The sequence below is a fragment of the Macrobrachium rosenbergii genome, chromosome 2 (assembly GCF_040412425.1).
Source record: "Macrobrachium rosenbergii isolate ZJJX-2024 chromosome 2, ASM4041242v1, whole genome shotgun sequence".
Lineage (NCBI taxonomy): Eukaryota > Metazoa > Arthropoda > Malacostraca > Decapoda > Palaemonidae > Macrobrachium > Macrobrachium rosenbergii.
The window spans coordinates 73,864,510-73,884,611 of NC_089742.1; the positions used below are offsets into that span (position 1 = coordinate 73,864,510).

Sequence of the window (20,102 nt, forward strand, 5' to 3'; positions counted from 1 at the left end):
GAATTTGGATTAGAACTGAGGGTGACACTAGTAAATACAGTGAAGAACAAGGCAGATGCCTTGGCCCAGATTAAAAAGAGCTGGCTTTTGAATAAACTAAAGAACCAGGTGAGCAGTGAGATGTGTTGCCTGAAAACTATTGATTTGAGAGAGGAGCACAACAGGCATCATATGGGTGTAGATAGGACTACATTTTTAGCATAGAAACTAGACTCCAAAATTGATAAACGAATGATGAAACATGTGAAAAGCAGTTTGCAATGTCGGTCAGTTGACCCTGCTCCAGTGGTGCTCAAGGCAGGTAGTGTGAGCATGGACAGAATGGAAGAGACTTGCCATAGATGTCACACATTATAGGAATGTACCGTATTTGTCAATAATTGACTGTGGTCCTAGCAGATTTGCAGTGTGGAGAGGTCTGAAGAGAGAGAGCACAGAGGAAGTAGCAGATATATTGAATATAATTTTTATATAAGTAACATACCAAGTAATTACATAGCTATGAGTTTCATTTATTCGCAGTAGCTTAAAATTTCACTGTAGCGACACCGATGTTCTGTGTAGGTGACTAGTCTCGCTCCCTAACAAGAGAGTTAGGAATGACTTAGCAGAGAATCCTCAGTTTGTTTCTGCGATGTTTGGTGTTAACATCAGGTGTCGGCAGCAGCTTTTCTTTTTTTCGCCAGTTATTTAACCAGACTTTGGTGTTCAAGCTGAAAGTCGAGTAGCCTCAGCCAAAAATTTCAGGATGAGTTTTTTCCTTTTGTTGTTACTAAATGGAGTCTGGTATATCAATTGTTCGCTTTTACAGTGAAAATTGCAGTTAATTGTTTAACTACTTTGCTGATTGGCGTACCATATTGTAAACATTGGTTCGTTGCTGAACCGATGTTTACGTTCGCTACTGAGCTGATTTTTTTCAATGCTACAGTAGTGAAATTACATCTTTGGTTTTACTCACCTGTGCGACAAGTAATGTAATAATGTAGTGTTGCCGAGTAACGTGATAAAGTAAACTTTGCGTTCGCTACGACGAATAATGTAATAATGTTAAGTGTTGCAGAGTAATGTGATAAAGTAAACTTTGCATTCGCTTCCATATATATCAAGTAGCATAGTAACACGTCAACATTGTGTACACTACAGGGCTGATAGTGATATAGTATATCTCCATAAGTCTCAAATGATATTTGTTAGGAGTTGAGATTTGTCTGTATGATGGTACTCTGTGTAAGCCAGATCCCAGTGTGAACAGTTACGGATTCCAATATATGTAAGAAGCATCAACGGTGTTGTTCCAGGATCCACGTGGATCCCAGTGTAGACGGGGTGTTGATGACGTTTCTGGGAGTATCTTGTGGAGCGCCAGTATTGGTGCCAAACGCTCTTTCAATCTGAGTGCCTAGCAGTGTCAGAGTGGACAGAGTCCGAGCACCCAGTGTCCAAAGCGTCCACTGTGATCAAAGCATACAGAGGGATCTGATGGCTCCAAGCATCCAGTGGGGTCTGTTTGATCCAAGTGGCCAGTGGGATCTGATGGATCCAAGCATCCAACAGGATCTGATGGATCCAATTGTCCAGTGGCATCCGAGGGATCCAAGTGTCCAGTGGGATCCGAGGGATCCAAGTGTCCAGTGGGATCCGAGGGATCCAAGTGTCCAGTGGGATCCGAGGGATCCAAGTGTCCAGTGGGATCCGAGGGATCCAAGTGTTGTCCAGTGGGATCCGAGGGATCCAAGTGTTTTCCAGTGGGATCCGAGGGATCCAAGTGTTGTCCAGTGGGATCCGAGGGATCTAAGTGTTGTCCAGTGGGATCCGAGGGATCCAAGTGTTGTCCAGTGGGATCCGAGGGATCCCAGTGTTGTCCAGTGGGATCCGAGGGATCCAAGAGTTGTCCAGTGGGATCCGAGGGATCCAAGAGTTGTCCAGTGGGATCCGAGGGATCCAAGTGTTGTCCAGTGGGATCCAAGTGTTGTCCAGTGGGATCCGAGGGATCCAAGTGTGATCCGAGGGGTCCAAGTGTTGTCCAGTGGGATCCGAGGGATCCAAGTGTTGTCCAGTGGGATCCAAGGGATCCAGGTGTTGTCCAGTGGGATCCGAGGGATCCAAGTGTTTCCAGTGGGACCTGAGGGATCCAAGTATTTCCAGTGGGACCTGAGGGATCCAAGTGTCCAGTGGGATCCAAGTGTCCAGTGGGATCCAAGTGTACAGTGGGATTCGAGGGATCCAAGTGCCAACCTGCTGTGTCCAGTGCTAGCTCCTCTTTGGATCAGCACCTGAATTTTAAGAACACACTGTTGTCCTGTCTTGTGCACCAGTTCCCATTGAGCAGGGACCAAGTCTACCTCAGGACAAGACTTCTGGGTCATAGTTGCTGAAGGAAGCTCCCTCTTTGGGCTATTTCCTTGTCACCCAAGCATCTGTCAAGGTTGGAAAATTGGCTTTCATTTAAAAGGAGCAAGACAGTGTCTTTTGTCTTCCCACACCCTAGTACCTTGTCGGATCTAGACTTCCCTGTCAAGATTGTTGGAAGTCCTATTTTTCTGGACTGACATCAGGAACACTGGCCAGTGTCCTCCTGTTAACCTAAAGAATCTCTTGGATTTTCAAGTTTTTCCATCTGCCAAGAATCTGTTTTCAGATGGCCTGAGTTTTACCCTCATTCCCCTCTTCGTGCCCAGGACATTAGTAGTGAGCCTACTCTAGTTCTGGCACCCACGAAATGCTGGCCAGATTGGACAGATCTAAATGCGCCCTTGGATTTTACTTCAGTTCCAAGGTTTTGGGTGAAGACTGAACGCCATAAGAATCTTGGCTCTGAAGATCTACGTGTTGACAGTTGCTGTTATATGCTTCCTGTCGACAGTTAAAGCTACCTTGTTACGGTCTTCTTGCAGTTTTGCTCTTGGTTGAATGACCTTTCCTGTAAGGTGCCAATTCCTGTTTTCGTGGACCATTTCCAGAGCTCCTGGCACCACTTCCTAGTGCCTGGCGCACTTGTTGAGTGCCCAACACCACTAGAGCACTCATCAATATATCTCTAGTATTCGGCAGCCATCTCCGTTTGCCTGGCGTAAGCTCACAGGGCCCAGGTTCTTACGGGTATGGAATTTTCCTTGGCGTACAGTTCTGCACATCTTTGTTATTGTACAAGGGTATTGTTGAGTCCACGCCAAGTGTTATCAAGTTCAGTTTTAGTTGAATTTGCAAGGATTTCAATGTTTTCTCCTGGCTGTCGTAAAAGTCTGCAGATTTAGCAGCTTCTTTGTATGGATGTCTGTGGTTTGCACGTCCTTCTTCTAGTTTGCCGTTTGGCTGTGAGTGCATGATCACCAATGCAAAGCATGCCCACAGCAGATAGAGGACAAACCAGATAGCATCTTCCTTTGATCTTCATGGCTATTGAATGGATTTTGGAGATGCAGTTAGCACCCTTCCTTGCCCGTGCCAGATGTCAGCCTCCTGACAGCACAAGTTTTCTCTGGAGCCCTGGTTCTTATAGTTGTCTGAACTCAGTCTTTTGGAACGGAAGTTCCTTCATCTGTGAACCAAGTCCTGGATTTCTTTTCTACGCTTTAGTTATGGGTTGGGGAGACTTCTTAAGGAACGGGGTTTTTTCTGGGTGTGTTCCTTGTAAAGATGGATCCTTCAGTTCCTTCTCATAGAGCTGGAAGTTTCTTCAGATAACGTCAGTGCTTTTTGACCTTATTGCACTCCTAGACTGTGGTAACCATTCAGACTAGACCACAGTTCTAATTTTTTATGTAAGCAAGGCTCTACCCCACGTCTCCCCACTTCTATAGGAAGAGACCTGTTTCTGTGGATAGATCAATCAGGTCTTCTAGTCTCTTGGTCGGTTCATAGAACTAAGCCCTATCAGATCTTCTAGTCTCTTGGTCGGTTCATAGAACTAAGCCCTATCAGACGTACTGAGCCGTCAGAGGAGACCGTTGATCCCCAGGCTGCTGGTATCTGTGGAATCTACGGGACAGACCTGTCTTGGACCTGTTTGCTCCTTCAAGGGATCTTCATTTTCCTCTTTTTGTGTTCCATACCATCCCTATAGCTTGTGCAACAGACATCATGCTATAGACAGATACGTCAGACTACCTTTCTTCACGCTCTGCATCACAGTCAAGAAGGAGCGACACAATCTTCATGCTAACTCTAAGTTACGTTGTCCGCTTAACCCTGTTCTAGCCAGTATCATAGTCCCAGAACGTGCTCGGTTAAGGGCGGACTCTACAGGATCCTCCCCCACTGGGTGTTCTCGGACAACCTCGCTTCAAGAGATCGTCCAAGGTGGTCAGATCTCTCCACGAGACTCCAGACTGTCCGGAGGATTATCACTGAAGAATTTTGTTTTAGATGTATTGAAGAGGCCATTGCAAGACATGGAAGTCAATCTTCTCTTGCCATCTTCTAGACCTGGGGATCGACTTTCCAAAGCTAGCATCTCAGGCCCTACGTCTCCTCTGCGAGATGTAAGTGTTCCTTTTGCAATTACCCTGTGAAGGGCTATTGAACTATGCATAACTCATGTATAAGCATGGAGACCTAGTTTGGTGGCATCGATATCTTAATCTTTGAAGTTCCTGACACGCCCAAGCAAGGAAGAAGTGGTTTGCTCATTTCTCCTTGTATTTTAGTCAAGGATAGGGATCCATCCAAGACATGGATCCGTTTTTTCTTTTTCCCATAGGAATTTTACGGACATCTGTGTCTCCCAGGAGCGCCAGACAACACCCAAGCTCATAGCTCATCTGGCACCCTGCTCTCTTGCTGCTAACAATAGCCTTGCACCAGCTTTGGCTATGATGTCAGCTTTCGTTTTTAGCACCCAGGAGTGCTCACTAGCCCTGAGGAAGACTAAAGTTTTCTGTCTAGTTTGAATGTTCAGGTTCGAAGGTCATCCAGAACCTGTGGTGTAATGGCAAGAACTACTTTCTTCCTCTGACTAGAACTCCAGGCGGCAAATGCACCTGGTGCCAGCTCATTCTCAGAGAGCCATAGTGCTCACTGGCTCTGAGGAGGAATTTAGAGAACTCTGCCCAGCTGGATGGTATAGTATTGCCTAAAAGCCGGTAGTCCCAGGCCATCCATAACCCAGGGAGTTGGGACAAGAGCTCGTCTTGTTCTCTGATTAGAACATCTTGCCCTTTATCCTAATGGACTTTATCTTCTGAGACACGCTCAGATTTAAGAGAAGCATTTTTCTCCTCCTAGTGAAAGCTAAAGATGTCAGAACAGCCTCTACCTCATCAGCTTTCAAACGCTATATATCCCTTAAGTCAATTCAACAATCAACCTACTTGTGGTATGACAGTTCTTCGTTTCTCATTTTGAGGGAGTTTAAACAGTTTTAAAAATTTGGCAGTACCTTGCGATTTTTAGTTACTGTCATGGTATCAAGGAAGGAAGCATAGGATTTTCTCCTACTGCCTATTCACCTTGTAGTGAAGTGTCGAAATTTTGGGAGCTGGGCGGGATACAATGTACTCGGAGCACCCGGCACCCTTAGTGGATGGGTTTAGGTCTTACTTCAGTGTAGGTGACAACATAATCTGGTTGTTTTTATTATGGTACTGTGCCCAGGGCAAGGGCACCTTTAAAGTTCTTCTAGTCATCGGATAGTTCCTTGATTGCATAACTTCCACCAATGCTTTGGTAGTGATCGGAGTACTCCTCTGCTACAAAGCTCCTTCTGTAGTAGAGGCAACCCTCGGCATTACTGCCATGCCACTACAGGTTAAGTTGAGCACCAACCAAAGGCAGTTTATACTGCAGGCTCTCTTAACTAACAAGGAACGACAAGCATTGTTTTCAATGCTAGCAACACTCTATTTGTAATTCATTACATGACTTAATGTTTTAGAGTAGAATATGTCCATGTTTCCCACCTCCTGTCAATGTGGGATTCAGCTATGTAATTACTTGGTAAGTTTCTTATATAAAAATGACATTTTTATAATAAAGTTTTATATATACTTACCAAGTAATTACATGATCGGAACCCGCCCTCCCTCCCCTCTGATGGACGTAAGCATAAACAGACTGAGGATTCTCTGCTAAGTCCTTCCTAACTATCTCGTTAGGGGGCGAGACTAGTCACCTACACAGAACATCAGTATCACTACCGTGAAATTTGAATTTAAGCTAGTGCGAATAAATGAAACTAATAGCTATGTAATTACTTGGTAAGTATATATAAAACTTTATTTTAAAAATGTCATTTTTCTGGAACAGGGTCCTGTAGATGAGATTCTAATGGATAATAGTACACTATACAGGTAGGAAGTACTAAAGATGATGTTTGTTAGATGGAATATTAGAGATTTTTTGTGCCACCTATAGAGCAAGTGGGAATGGTATTGTGGAGAGGCACCACAGAACTATCAAAACTGTCTCTGGGAGGGGAGACATAAGTCCATTAGAAGCTGTGTTCTGGTATAATATGACACCCAGGAAAGGGTTAGATGAGAGTAGTGTACCTTAAAGGGCTGTCTACAAATAATGAGTGGAGACACTTGGCAAAAGTGCCAGTTACTGTTACTGATGATGTTGCTCTTGTTCAGGTGGGAAATGTGTGGGTCAAGCTGTAAAGTCCCTGCTAAGCGGGTTTTCTGTGGTGGCGACCCATTTTCTTTGCCTCTCCTAGGATCGCCGCTCCTAGGATAACAGGTCATGCAAATTCAGACATACCCAATCATGTAAATTGTTTTATGTAAATATTTACCTGCTACCAACTTGTATGTTATGTGTTTCCTTTTCTCAGGTATCAGAATGTATTCAACTCTGCTATTGCTCATTTGTGAAACTCAAAGTGTGTTTGTTTGTTTATTGTATTTATTGTAAAATGTTATTGACCTCAGGTCACCCTAGTTCTCATTGTATTCCTTGGCGTGACGTCAGTCCGCCGCTATATAAACTGCCTGTGTCCTCAATAAAGCAGCAGTAACCTTATCCTGCTCGTTTCTTTCGCACCTCTTAAAGTGGTGACCCTGGAGTGGTTCCCGGAGCCATTAGCGGACTCACACGGTGACTTAGGAACTACCCACGCCCCTAGCGGACTAATTACGGCACTGTAACCAGCATTCGGGCGTGCTGACTCTCGTCGGCAAATCACCAGCGTCATTAACGGACTCACACAGCGCGCTCCCAAGTGTGTATTGACGTGAGTATTCCACTCCAATAAAGAGGGCAAGAGTGAACATGGATGCGGACATCCCCTCCCTCGTTCAGTTAACCGCAAACCTCGCGAATTCAGACGTTTACCGTCTGTCCATATCACCCGCGCCCCTCCCCGTGCAGAGGCTCTCGTGTTCCTCCACACCGCTGCCCACGCCCTGTACGCTGCCCTGTCTGGCAGGACAAACAAAAGCTGCCCTCGCCATAAAGCTGCCGCCTTTCACTCAGGGGAACCCATCAGCATGGCTGTACAGGGTCGAGGGTCAGTTCAGGCTGGCGGAACTCACGGACGAGGTGCTACAAGCTGACGCAGTGATAAACGCCCTGCCGGAGGAGGTCTACAGGAAACTCGTCCCATGGGTGTCCGCCGCACACCCCCTCACCTACCACCACCTGAAAGTATCCCTCATCGAGACTTGCTCCCTGCCGGTTGCCGAGAGGGCCGCCCATGCCCTCGACCTCATCATCAACCCGCGGCAGGAGCAGAGCATCACGGAGTCGTGGGGCATGATACAGGACCTCCTCGTCCTCCCCGCCACCGACAGCAGCGGTAAGCAGTCCGAAATAAGCCTATCGCGGGAGATTCTCCTCCGCCAGCTCCTCCCGGAGGTCCGTACTCAGATCCTCGAGCCCTACACCATGCCCCTCAAGGTCTTAATCCGCACGGTGCAGCTGACCGACTCCGCAAAGGCAGCGAAGAGGGCATCAGCGCCCGCACACTCCATCAGTTCCATTCAACAGGAGGAGGGCGCAGAGGAGGGGATAAGCGCCGTCACCATAAGGCGGCCACCATATCGTCACAAATGAAACCCACCGGGCCCTTCCTACTACCACCAGCGGTACGGCAAGGATGCCGGGAACTGCCAACCCCTGTGTTCATTCACCCGTCCAAAAAACAGGGGAGGCGGCTGCCAGCAGAACAGGCCGCCATGGCAACAGAGGAACCCAGGAGCCCAGAGCCATTAGGCTTCTATGTCCGCGACACCATCTCCGGCAGGATGATGTTGGTCGACACATCAATATTTCCGCTGTCCAGAGAGGACCGCAAGCGCTCACCTGACCCAGCTGCCTTCCTGACGGCCGCCAACGGGTCCCCCATCCTCTCCTACGGCACCAGGCTCCTGTCGATCTCCATCCTTGGCCGGAGGTATTCCTGGAACTTCGTTGTCGCGGACGTAAGGACCCCGCTCATGGGCGCGGATTTCCTCGCCCACTTCGGGCTGGCACTCGACGTCGTTCGCAAGCGTCTCCTCGACACAGACTCCTGCCAGTCCCTCCCGTTGGCAACGGGACCCAGCGCACCTACCATCTGCTCCGTCGCCCCCCACCAATACGCCCAGCTGCTGAAGGAGTTCCCCGACGTATTCAGGCCTGAGCTCCGTCAGGTCCCCGGGGCCCCAGCAAAACATGGCATCTGCTACCACATCAAAACGAAGGGCCCCCTACACACGTAAGGTTCCGGAGGCTTCCCCGGTGGCGCCTTCAGGAGGCCAAGAACGCCTTCGCCGAAATGGAGCGGATAGGAATATGCAAGAAGGCCTCCAGCCTGTGGGATTCTCCTCTCCACATGGTGCAGAAACCGGATGGCTCCTGGAGACCCTGCGGCGACTACAGGCGGCTCAACCTTGCAACTGAACCCGGGATCGCACACACCATGGCCCCCCTGACGGAGATCCTGAAAGGCCAACCAAAATCCTTAGTGTGGGGACCCAGCCAGCAGCAGGCCTTCTCCCTGACGAAGGCCGCCCTCGCCAAGGCAACCGCCTTGGCCCACCAGGACCCCAGCACTCCCCTCCAACTGACGACGGACGCTAGTAGCATCGCATGCGGAGCCGTCCTGGAGCAGATCGTCGACGGCGCTCCCCAGCCCATCACCTTCTTCAGCAAAAAGTTCAATCCCGCGGAGGCCTGCTACAGCACCTTCAACAGGGAACTCAGTGCAGTATACCGGGCAGTCCGGCACTTCAAATTCCTCCTGGAGGGTACGCCCTTCACAATCTACACGGACCACCAGCCGCTGGTCCATGCCTTCACCTAGCAAGGGGGCGCATGGTCTTCCAGGCAGCAACGACACGTCGCAGCCATCGCAGAGTTCACCTGCTCAGTCAAGTACCTCCCCAGCAGGAAGAACACTGTAGCAGATGCCCTCTCCAGAATTGAGCTCAACGCAATGCAGCTTGGGATCAACTATGAGGACCTTGCCCGAGAGCAGACCGCCGACCCGGAGACTCCAGCCTACCGCACCGCCATCACGTCCCTTACCCCTGGGAGTCCAAACCTCCTCTGCGACGTCAGCACCAGCCAGCCTCACCCCCTGGTGCCTGCCTCCCGTCACCGCCAGGTATTCAACGTCATCCATGGGCTGTCCCACCCCTCCAGCAGGACGACGGCCAAGCTGCTGACAGAGAAGTTCGTCTGGTATGGGATGCGGAAGGACCCGAGGACCTGGGTGAGACAGTGCCTTCAGTGCCGAACCAACAAAGTTAGTCGTCACACCGAGTCTGGGGTAGGCGAGTTTCCACAGCCGGGGTGGCGGTTCTGCCATATGCACATCAACGTCGTCAGCCCTCTTCCCCCCATCAGGCGGGGCCAGGTATCTCCTGACGATTGTCAACCGCTCAACCAGATGGCCCGAAGCTACGCCCATGCAGGAAGCCACCGCCAGCGTGTGCGCCGAGGCCCTCCTTTCCAGCTGGATCAGCTGCTTCGGCGTCCTGGACCACATAACCACCGACAGGGCCCTGCCTTCCTGTCCGAATTGTGGTCCGCCCTGGCACGCCTGCTGGGAACATCTCACCACACCACCACTGCCTACAACCCTGCAGCCAACGGCTTGGTCAAGCATTTCCACAGGTCCCTGAAGGCGTCCCTCATGGCCCGCTGCACTGCTGAGGATTGGAAATACCAGCTGCCGTGGGTCCTCCTCGGGCTGAGAACCGCCCCCAGAGCCAATGGCGACCCGTCCGCAGCCGAGAAAATCTACGGAGAGCCTCTGGTAGTCCCGGGCGAACTAGTCACGGAGGACCGCCACAACCCATCAGTCCAGAGGCTTCGCGATATAGTCGGCAAGTTCGCCCCCTGTAAGCGGACATATATTGACAGGTCAGTCACCTTCACGCTGCCCAGCTTGTCCTCCACCACTCACGTCTTTGTCAGGGATGACGCCGTCCGTCCACCACTGACCAGGCCCTACAGGGCCCCCTTCCACGTGCTGGAAAGGAATAACAAGGCTTTCCGGCTCGCCCTCCACAGAAAGGACGACTGGGTATCGGTCAACCGCATCAAGCCTGCCCTCCTGGAGGAGGACACAGACGTCACCGCACTGCACTCTCTGCCTGAACAGTCGTCTCCGCAGCCGGGCCGCCGCAGAAAGAGGACGCGCGGCCGCCCCCGGAAACATCCGCCCACACCCACAGCCAGCTGCTCCCACGCACAGGGCAAACCCCCGCTCACTTCACGCAGCCACGGCACTCTTCAACACCCCAGCAGATACATCGATTAACCAGATGTTACCCACGTCTTTGGCGGGGGCAGTATTTGTAAAGTCCCCGCTAAGCAGGTTTTCTGTGGTGGCGACCCGTTTTCTTTGCCTCTCCTAGGATCGCCGCTCCTAGGATAACGGGTCATGCAAATTCAGACATACCCAAATATATAAATTGTTTTATGTAAATATTTACCTGCTACCAACTTGTATGTTATGTGTTTCCTTTTCTCAGGTATCAGAATGTATTCAACTCTGCTATTGCTCATTTGTGTAACTCAAAGTGTGTTTGTTTATTGTATTTATTGTCAAATGTTATTGACCTCAGGTCACCCTAGTTCTCATTGTATTCCTCGGCCTGACGTCAGTCCGCCGCTATATAAACTGCCTGTGTCCTCAATAAAGCAGCAGTAACCTTATCCTGCTCGTTTCTTTCGCACCTCTTAAAAAGCCTCCCCATGCATGCTGCACTACTCAGTGGAAGAAGGGGATTGTAACTGGAATTAATTCTAAAAATAATGTCTGTGGATCGTATGCCATGTCATCTGTTAGACTTGCATGGGATTGAGCTGCCAAGTTCTTCAGGGGTCTAGTGAAGAGGAGGTGAATGAAGAAAGGGATGATGATAACAGGAGATATCCCAGCAGGAGAAAAAGCCATACTCCTGCCTGGATGAGGGACTATGAGTTGGAGTGCCTGGAGGAGGAACTTTGAGTTGGAGTTGATTTCTGCTAATGGTACTGTACAAAGATTGTTGTTGTTGTCTGCTTGGTTTTGTGTTTTGTTTGATGTAATTGTTTCAGTGTAATAAGTAAAAAAAATTGTTTTTGCTTTCAATTTTGATCTGAAGATCATTTGGGCATGCAGTCTAGGGGATTGGGTCGGGGTTTGTAGAGGTAAACATGGGGAGGGGTTGGTATAGGTGAAGGAAGCATGGTTGGGAGAGAGTCCATGGCGGTTTTGGGAGATAGGTTGTGGTTGTTGGGATGTCCCAGTCTGTTGTTTCATAGGTGGTTCTTTTAGGGTTGTAAGTTTTTGGAATTAGTCACCCTGTACTGAAGTCTAGTAAGGTGAGTGTTTGGTTATGCATTTTTCATGTTATTCTGAACTACACAAAAAATATTTTTTGCAAGTATCACATTTTTTATAAATCTGAATCTCTAACGATATTTTCAATTAAATATTCATATTTTAGTAGTTAAGTAAACCCTTGTATTTGTATGTACAGGGACTTCTATGTCTCCACGATCCTTGGACACGTCATTAGCTGATATACATCAGACCTGACAAGGAAATGAAAGCTCTGGTAACATAGTACCAAAGTACCGCAGCACTATACTACCAATACTACCACCGCTAGCACTCTCAACTACCATCACCATCGCTCAAGACAAGACGACAGATGGTGTTACTTCTGAGAAACTTCGAAGGCGATTATATTTGGCTGATTGGGTGATCAGTATCTAATTTCTGCACACATTTGTTGATGGATTGTTTCCTGGAGATACTGATGTATTAATGTGGCTGAAGGGACGTCTTTTCAAGTCACAGATGTTCGTAAGGTGTACAAAATTGATCATAAGGAAATAAGCACATCGTAGGGGGGTGCGAGGTGAAGGATAATTCATGGCTGAGGAAGACGGCAAGTTCCAAGATTTGAAGATGGCGAGAGTTCCAAGATCTTCACTGCTGGCGGCCTAACGTATCGTAAGTGATTGCTGAAAGAACTAATCTTGGTGTCTCCATCTTGAAAGGAGTCACTCAAAGGTATTTGTTCTGGGTTGATGCCTTCTCTACAGAAAAGGCGGCTGTAAAACCTGATGACTCTTCTTTCACTATTTCTACAGCCCCCTAGTCCAGCATGTTCTGAACCTCTTGCTGAAGAGCCCTCTGCTTGGGGAAGTCTTTCCAGTAGGAGGGGAACTTGAGAGGTATTGGTGACAAAAGTGGTTTCTGCTGGAAGGGGACGATGTACCCTTTCATGATTATTTGTACTGTACTGTCCATTTCTCTACACCAGCTTTCTGCCACTCTTTCCACTTGTACCCTAGACAGCCCCCACTTTGGTCTGAAGAAGATGAGAGACAAAATCTTTATCTACTGGCTCCCCTTGTGCCCATAGCATTGAGTTTGTCAGACCAGGGGGTGGGGAGCAGTGGACCGGTATTGTTGTCTACCCCTGGATTGGGAGCCTTGACGAAACCTCTGCTGAAAAGGTTGTCCCGTAGATCTGGGCTGTATACCCTGGCTGTTGGAACTGAAAGGTTGTCTTCTTCTGTATTCCAACTACCGGAACAATCGTGAAGGGGACCATCAGACTGAGTGGTAAGTGGGGTGCTAACGTGATGCCTGGATCTTTGCAGTACCGGATGGTTCTTTTCATACCGCCCATTCTTGCAGGGGTCACTGTGCCGCGTTATGCTTTCTGAGCGGGAATGGGAGGTGACCAGAGACAGTGTGCGACGGGGAAAGTCCGCTTGGTGTCTGGATCTTTGCAGTACCGGATGGTTCTTTTCATACCACCCATTCTTGCAGGAGTCATTGTGCTGCGTTACACTTTCTGAATGGGAGGTGACCAGAGACAGTGTGCGACGGGGAGATTCCGCTTGGTGCCTGGATCTGTGAGGCACTGGCTGACTTCTCTCTCCGTGTGACTTCTTTCCAAGAATGGTACTGTGCTGAGTCACTCTTCTAGAACATGACCAAAGGGTTCTCTAGAAGTGACGGAATGGCATCTGTGACGAGAGGCTAGAAGTTTCTTGCTGTGTTTCACCGATTTCGAGGAAGCAAGGTGCCAAGTACTTTCTGGAATGTGATCGGGGGATGCTCTTGGATGAAGGTGATGACTGGTAGTCCTTCCACACTGGAGAAGAATTAGGACAGCGACGTTTCGAAATTCTTGGTGAAAGATTGGAGGAGGAGTGTGAGTCGGAAGAGGCAGATCTACTTCTCTTCAGCCGAGCACCACTAGGACCCAGTACCGGGCTGACAAATTCGGAAGAGGCCACCTTCCCCCTGCTCTGCTGGTATCCACTGGGACCCAGTTTGGGCTAGACAGGAAACCGCTATGTTCCTTACTCCCGCTCTGGCTACTCCCTGTTTTCTTTGCCACATTAGTCATTTCACTAACATTCTCTGCTCCTTTATTGAAAAATTTAGACAGACAGAGGTGACATCATCTCTTGCTGAATAAGTGTCATCTGATCAGGGGAAGAAATAGACAGGAGATTCTACCTGGAGTAACGGGCAACAGAGAGGAAGCAAAGATGGCAGAGATGGTGTGCAAGTAATGGAGGGAGTGGTTTTTTCCATGGAAGACAGCATAGGTTTCTTCCTCCCCCTCTTTTCAAACTTTTCCCATTGCGAGGTTGTCCAAGATTCGCACTCTCGACAAGTCATTGTTCGAGAACAACTTTGTCCTCTGCACTTAGAACACAAGCACTTAGAACACAAACAATGTGGTTAACATTAAGCGGGGACAAAAACTTTCCACAAGCCTTCCTTTTCCTGCAGTCCCCGTACATCTACGAGACACTGGTTTGACTGTGACCTTCATGACTGGGAAAAAAACTCACTAGAGACAGTCAATAAAACTTACTTCCATCAGAGAGGAAATTACAGGGAAAAATACGAGTGAAAAATCCAAAGTTGCTACAGCAAGTAACAAATACACAGAGCATAAAAAAGCACATCTTTAAGCTGCGAAAGCTAAGAACAAATTGGGGGTGCGAGCTCCTGGATGCACCTCAAGTAGCTAGTGCTACGCTTCAAAGCGATTCTTTTCGTAGGTGTCTGCGCATGCATGCCTAAGGATGTCCTGATCACATGATGTTGTGGGTTTGTTTCCATATGGGAACAACTCTAATTATCACTGTACTCTGCATCTCTAATATTGTTACAGCTTTGTGCAGACTATACATTTCTAATATTGCTACAGCTATGTGCAGACTTCTGCATTTCTAATATTGTTACAGCTTTGTGCAGACCTGCAATATAGATGATTCCAGCACAAAGATTATGACTTACATATTAGATAAAATAAGCAATAAGCATAATGAAACTGAAAGATGTAAAAGGCAAAGTAGTCTTTGTTATTAAGAAAGACTTAATAATTCACATAGCTTTACAACTTTAAAATGAGAGCCCTTATATTATATGTGGAAGGGTTGCAAAAGCATACCAGTCTCTTCATGACAGCTTAAAAAAAGTATACAGTACGGACAACATAGGTATTTAGATTAAAACTACCAACAATAAATGTTCCAGTCATATATTATTAGCACAAAATGCTGACATTTTATTTTTTTCAAACAAAGAGTAAAACACCATCTCCTTACACAAAATTTCAAATGATAAATAAATACTTTAATATTTCTTAATGGAAAAAAGCTGTCACAATACCTTGACAGTTGTGTAATAACATTTCTATAAGAATAATTATTTAAGTTGAAGCATACAAACTATTGTTTCAGATCAATCACACAACTAATTCTTCAAAAAAAATAATAAAATATAAACCACTCACACATAAGCACCCTGATAAAAATCACCATCAACAATCTGCAAATGCACAGGCTATCTTGTTAGGTTTTCTGTAGATAATACAAATCTAAAATACAGTACCAGACTATAATTCCAAAGCCTATGTCACAATAAACCAAGATCTCACATACATCATCACAAAACCATTACTGTACTTTTATAATGTGTTCTGAGAAACTTTTGTTCTCCATTATTGCAGGTGAAATTTCCTAGTTAATAATTTCCAAAATATCTTAAAACTACGTAACTGGTTAGCCCAGGGCAAAAGAGAGTTTTCAGAGTCCAGTCACAGTTACTATATGATATATTTCTTATTCTAACTCATAAAACACTATCAGGATGAGTAACCAAAATAACTCTTTAAATATCACCATAACATATTCTATCCTTCGTCTTCACTCAAAGAAGAGACAACATATTTCACAGTCAAGGCAAATAATGCAAAGCCGATGACCACCAATAGATTTGTAAGGGCTGACATCTGGCTTGCTTCACCATTTCTATTTAAATTATCGTTACTTGATGAATTTCTTCTATTTTGGCAACTTACTTCAGCTGCTCTTGCTCTTTCTGCAAGTTCTTGTTCTCGACGAATTATTTTATTTTGGATCTCCTGAAACAGAAACTTCATATAATTATGTTATAAAATTAAATCACTTCTCAAAACATCCCATAGTTTCTACAATGAACATACAAATATTACCCTTTGCTGCCATTATCAGTCTAATGTTGATAATTTCCTTCCAATAGAAAGCATGAGATATTTATATAATCAAAAGCATGTAACAATTTTCTTTTCAAATAGTAAAAAAATGTTTTACCTATCATTTTCACAAGTATAACTCAAAGGTAGCATGATATGTACATAACATTAAAAAAAAATGCATAATTTTCAAACTTTATAAATACAAACATCTTTTATGCAATGTTAACTGCCTGCTACAGTAATTTTCAAACATGTAAAAACCAACATCTTTTATGCAATATTAACTGCCTGCTACAGTAAGTGGTATGATTACAAAAGGAGCAGACCTCCCGTACCCAGTAGCACTCACACTAATATGGCAAAAACTTAATGAATATGCCCGTAGCCCTGATGTGTACCAACGGGAAAGGCTTGGGAGAAGAGACTTATGATAAAAGTAATTACACACCCATTGTCTATTTGGAGTCCAGATTCACAAATGTTGAAGTGAACTCTTCTGTTACTAGGATTAAACACTTGAAGACCTTAAGTGTCTCCCTGCTCAACAATATGAGACAATCTGCCATATCTTTCCTATACCGGACAGAACTTAAAATCTGTACAAATACTGCTTCTTAAGTTCCTAAAAACTAGGACACTGAGTAAAATGTCATCTTGTAAGTGGAAAAAAGGGACTATATAACATTAAACCTCAAATGAGAACTGATTGTAACCAATATTATTGATAGATGCTAATTGCCCACATTATCTGCATGCATGCATATCCAAAAAAATGAACTAAATTATCTTTTAATATAAGTTATATGAGTAACTTACCAAGTAATTACTTAGCTAACGATTATGCTCGAACGGCATCCTAAATTAAAAATTCGCGGTAACATGTCAGCTGCAAAGCAGGGGGTGACAGGCCCCGCCCACTGCAATGGGAGCGTAGGAGCGACTTAACGCCAATGGAATCATTCCCTTTTATGCCGCGCTGCCGACAGCATGTCACACTCTGCAGTCCTGCCTGATTTGCCAGTTGTTGCACGCTCACGGAAGTTGAAGTATTTCACTTTCGTTTGGCTCAAACTGTTGCCTTTTTGGTTTCGTCACTGCAATTAGTATTTTTCTTCTAGTTAGGTATCTCTGATTCTAGCGCTTCCAGTTGCTGCTATTGTAGCGAGGGCTGTAAGGCTAGATTAACTAAACTTTATGATGCACAGACCATGTGCACTAAGTGAAGGGGGCAGGTGTGTTCTAGGGAGAATACATGTTCAGAGTGCAAGGACTGGGATGAATGTAAATGGAAGGTGCTTGAATCTCATCTTTGTAGACTTGAGAAGAATAGGCTAAGGCAGGTGGCCACTTGGGCCAAAAGTAGGGCCCCTCTGTTAGTAGAGATTCTTCACTTAAGCCTAGGACAGACTCTAGCCTTGCTCTTCCTTCTACTCCTAAACACACACTCTCTCCAATTCTTAGTCTCCCTCTATCCCTCCACATGCTACTGTGCTTCTGACCCCGATGCCAAAGCCAGTCTTGAGGCTAGAATCGAGTCCAAATTTGACAAGAAAATTAGTCTAGTGGTTAATTTGGTGTCGGAGATAGGGGCATCCCTACATGTCCTTATGGACAAAGCTTTCAGTGATAAAGTAAGTGAAGTGTTAATGGAGGAGGTGGTTTCCTGTCCCTTTGGTTCTCCTAGATGAAGGTCACTGTCCCACTCCCCTGTACCTGGGAGAAGACATACCAGAGGTCCAAGGGAGGCTGGCAGGATTAGCGCACGGGTTGCTGCCCCTCAATCAAGCCTGTTGCTAGATCCCAGGCTTCGACCGGCTGCCACTGGAAAGGCATGTTGTTGGACTCAGATTCCGACCGCAGGCTTCGTAGATGCTTCCTTAATTCGTCTTGGCCACTGAGAAGGCACATGGATGACTAGACTTCTGCTTCCCCATTGCCGGTCAAAGTCATGGGACACCTTCAACAACCCGCTTCCATCCTGCAGCTATGGTGTGGATCCTTCAGTTTTCAGCTTGGTTCAGTTAACTGCACATCCATGGGATTCTCCAGTTTCATTCTCTCCCAAGGATTCCAAATGCCTGAAGCATCGTTCTAAGTGCCTGTCGCCTGAGACCCCATCTTGCCTTGAGACGCCTGCTCCTGAGAGCCCAGCATCTGCTCCCATGCGCCAGCTCTTGCTCCCACACGCCCAGCTCTTGCTCCCATGCACCCAGTTCCCACTCCAGCATGCCCAGCACCCGCTCCTTTGTGTCCAGCTGCGGACTCCGAGCGCCCGGCGCCATCATCCAGGCACCCGATTCCTACTTGTCATCAACCGTCTTCATCTCTCGAACGCCAAGTTTCAGCCTTGGGGCCAGACGACCATTCACTGGCACCCATCAAGGAACAGCTGTTGGAGATCTTGAGCTTCATCAGGAAAGCGCCCTCTTCGAAACCACCTCAAGATTTGTCCCTGTCTCCGATCTCTTTGGAAGACAAAGAGGAGATCGAACAAGAGGCTTCTCCTCCCACAGCTTATGTGTCTATTCTTTGGTTCCTCCTGGCAAGTTTTCCCACTTTTTTTGGCCCGGCTGCTCTGTCATCTTCTGCTTCTTCCTTCCTTATGAGAAGCCTTCCTGAAGAGCACTCTTGACTTCCCAAGATGGTGCCTTCTTCCTCTTCTAAGAAAGCAATGAAGGAGATTGAAGACTGGCTCTCAATGAAGAGAGAGCAGGGCAAAGCGACTTTTGCCCAACCTCCCTCTCGTCTGGTCAAGAGGAAATATCAGCCGTACATCACTGGGGAGGCTCCCTCTCTGGTCTTATTGACTCTTCTCATCAGTCAGCCTTCACTTCGGCCAAAAGTTTTCTTCTCCTCCTCGGGACTGGATCATCTCGTTAAGAACCTCTTCAAGGTTTTTGAAGTTATAAGTTTTCTGGACTGGACAGTAGGAGCCCTTGCAAAGGAGATCAAGGACTTTAAGGGCTTGGACAAACTCTTCGCAGACCTGTTCAGTGTTCTTTCTTGCACTGACAAAGCCATCAGGAATGGCTCTTCAGAACTCGCGGCTCTTTATGCTTTCGGAGTTCTTAAAAAGAGAGAACTTTAGTGCTCCTTCACCACAGGAGGAGTCACGCCTTCACAGAGATCCACCTTGTTATTTTCTCCGTTGGATTCTTCTCACCTTTTTCCCCAGTCGATTGTGGAAGAGATTGCATCGCATCTTCAGAAGAAATCCACCCCAGACCTGCTTGCACAGTCTTCTACACACCCCAAGAGTTCTTTGTCTTTGTCATTCATTCCAAAGATGACCTCTCCGCTACAACTGCATCCCTTTCTTGGGAATACAGTAAACCCCCCGTATTTGCGGATTTCTCTGTGGAACGTATCTACCCATTATTTGCGGAAAATTTGCCCATTCGCAATATTTTTCACCGAGAAATATTCACTAATCACTGCATTTTCATATAATTTTCATGACTAAATGCACTTTTTGTAATAAAACTATTGAAATACTCATGTATAAGGATTTTTAGAGTTTTTTTTTTTAAACTATCAAAATAGGCAGTTCTAAATGTTTTTTGAGGAGTTTTAAGTATTCATGGATTTTAGCTATTCGCGGGGTGGGTGCGGTACGCATACCCCGCGAATACGGGGGTTACTGTAAGCCCAAATCGCAAGTTAGATCTCGCTCAAATCTTCAGTTCCAATCTAGATCCTTCTCGAAGAACTCCTCCAAGCTGCCTGTCGGGAATTTCCTTGACAGATGTCACTGTATATTCATTGTACCGATAGACTGCACGATCAACCCACGAACTATGAAAGTGACTTACCCCCATGCAAGGACAAACGAGTCGCGTATCAAGTTTTCTCAATTTATTTACAAAAACAAAACCATCTCGACCATCATCCTTACATAACAATCACACAAACCCTCAAAAAATGTATTAACGAACTTACAACCTCCGCACCCGTAACATGACACACGTGGGTTACACAACTGCCCCCAACTCCAAAGAAACCACTGGAACCTAACCACAGTGCCACCGCAGTACACAAACGCCTAAACAGTTAGTCTTACCCAATCACTCTCACTACAATTACATAGGAGCACTTGCAGTTGCTAATTTTCCACAACCTTCAAGAGCCCAGCCCACATGTCTGCCACGAACAGGATTCCTGGAATGACACGAGCGAGACTATCGC

General features: G+C 46.7%; 1 protein-coding gene across 3 annotated transcripts in view; it reads right to left on the reverse strand.

Moving 5' to 3' along the window:
- Positions 1-14,923: 14,923 nt before the first annotated feature.
- LOC136848598 (ubiquitin-conjugating enzyme E2 J2-like) overlaps positions 14,924-20,102 on the reverse strand; it is a 95,519-nt gene continuing 90,340 nt past the window's right edge. For all 3 annotated transcript variants that reach the window (XM_067120985.1, XM_067120970.1, XM_067120977.1), the window contains exon 4: positions 14,924-15,824. In XM_067120985.1, coding sequence (XP_066977086.1) covers positions 15,594-15,824 — 231 coding nt within the window. In that variant the 3' untranslated portion in view covers positions 14,924-15,593. The remainder of the gene's footprint in view (positions 15,825-20,102) is intronic.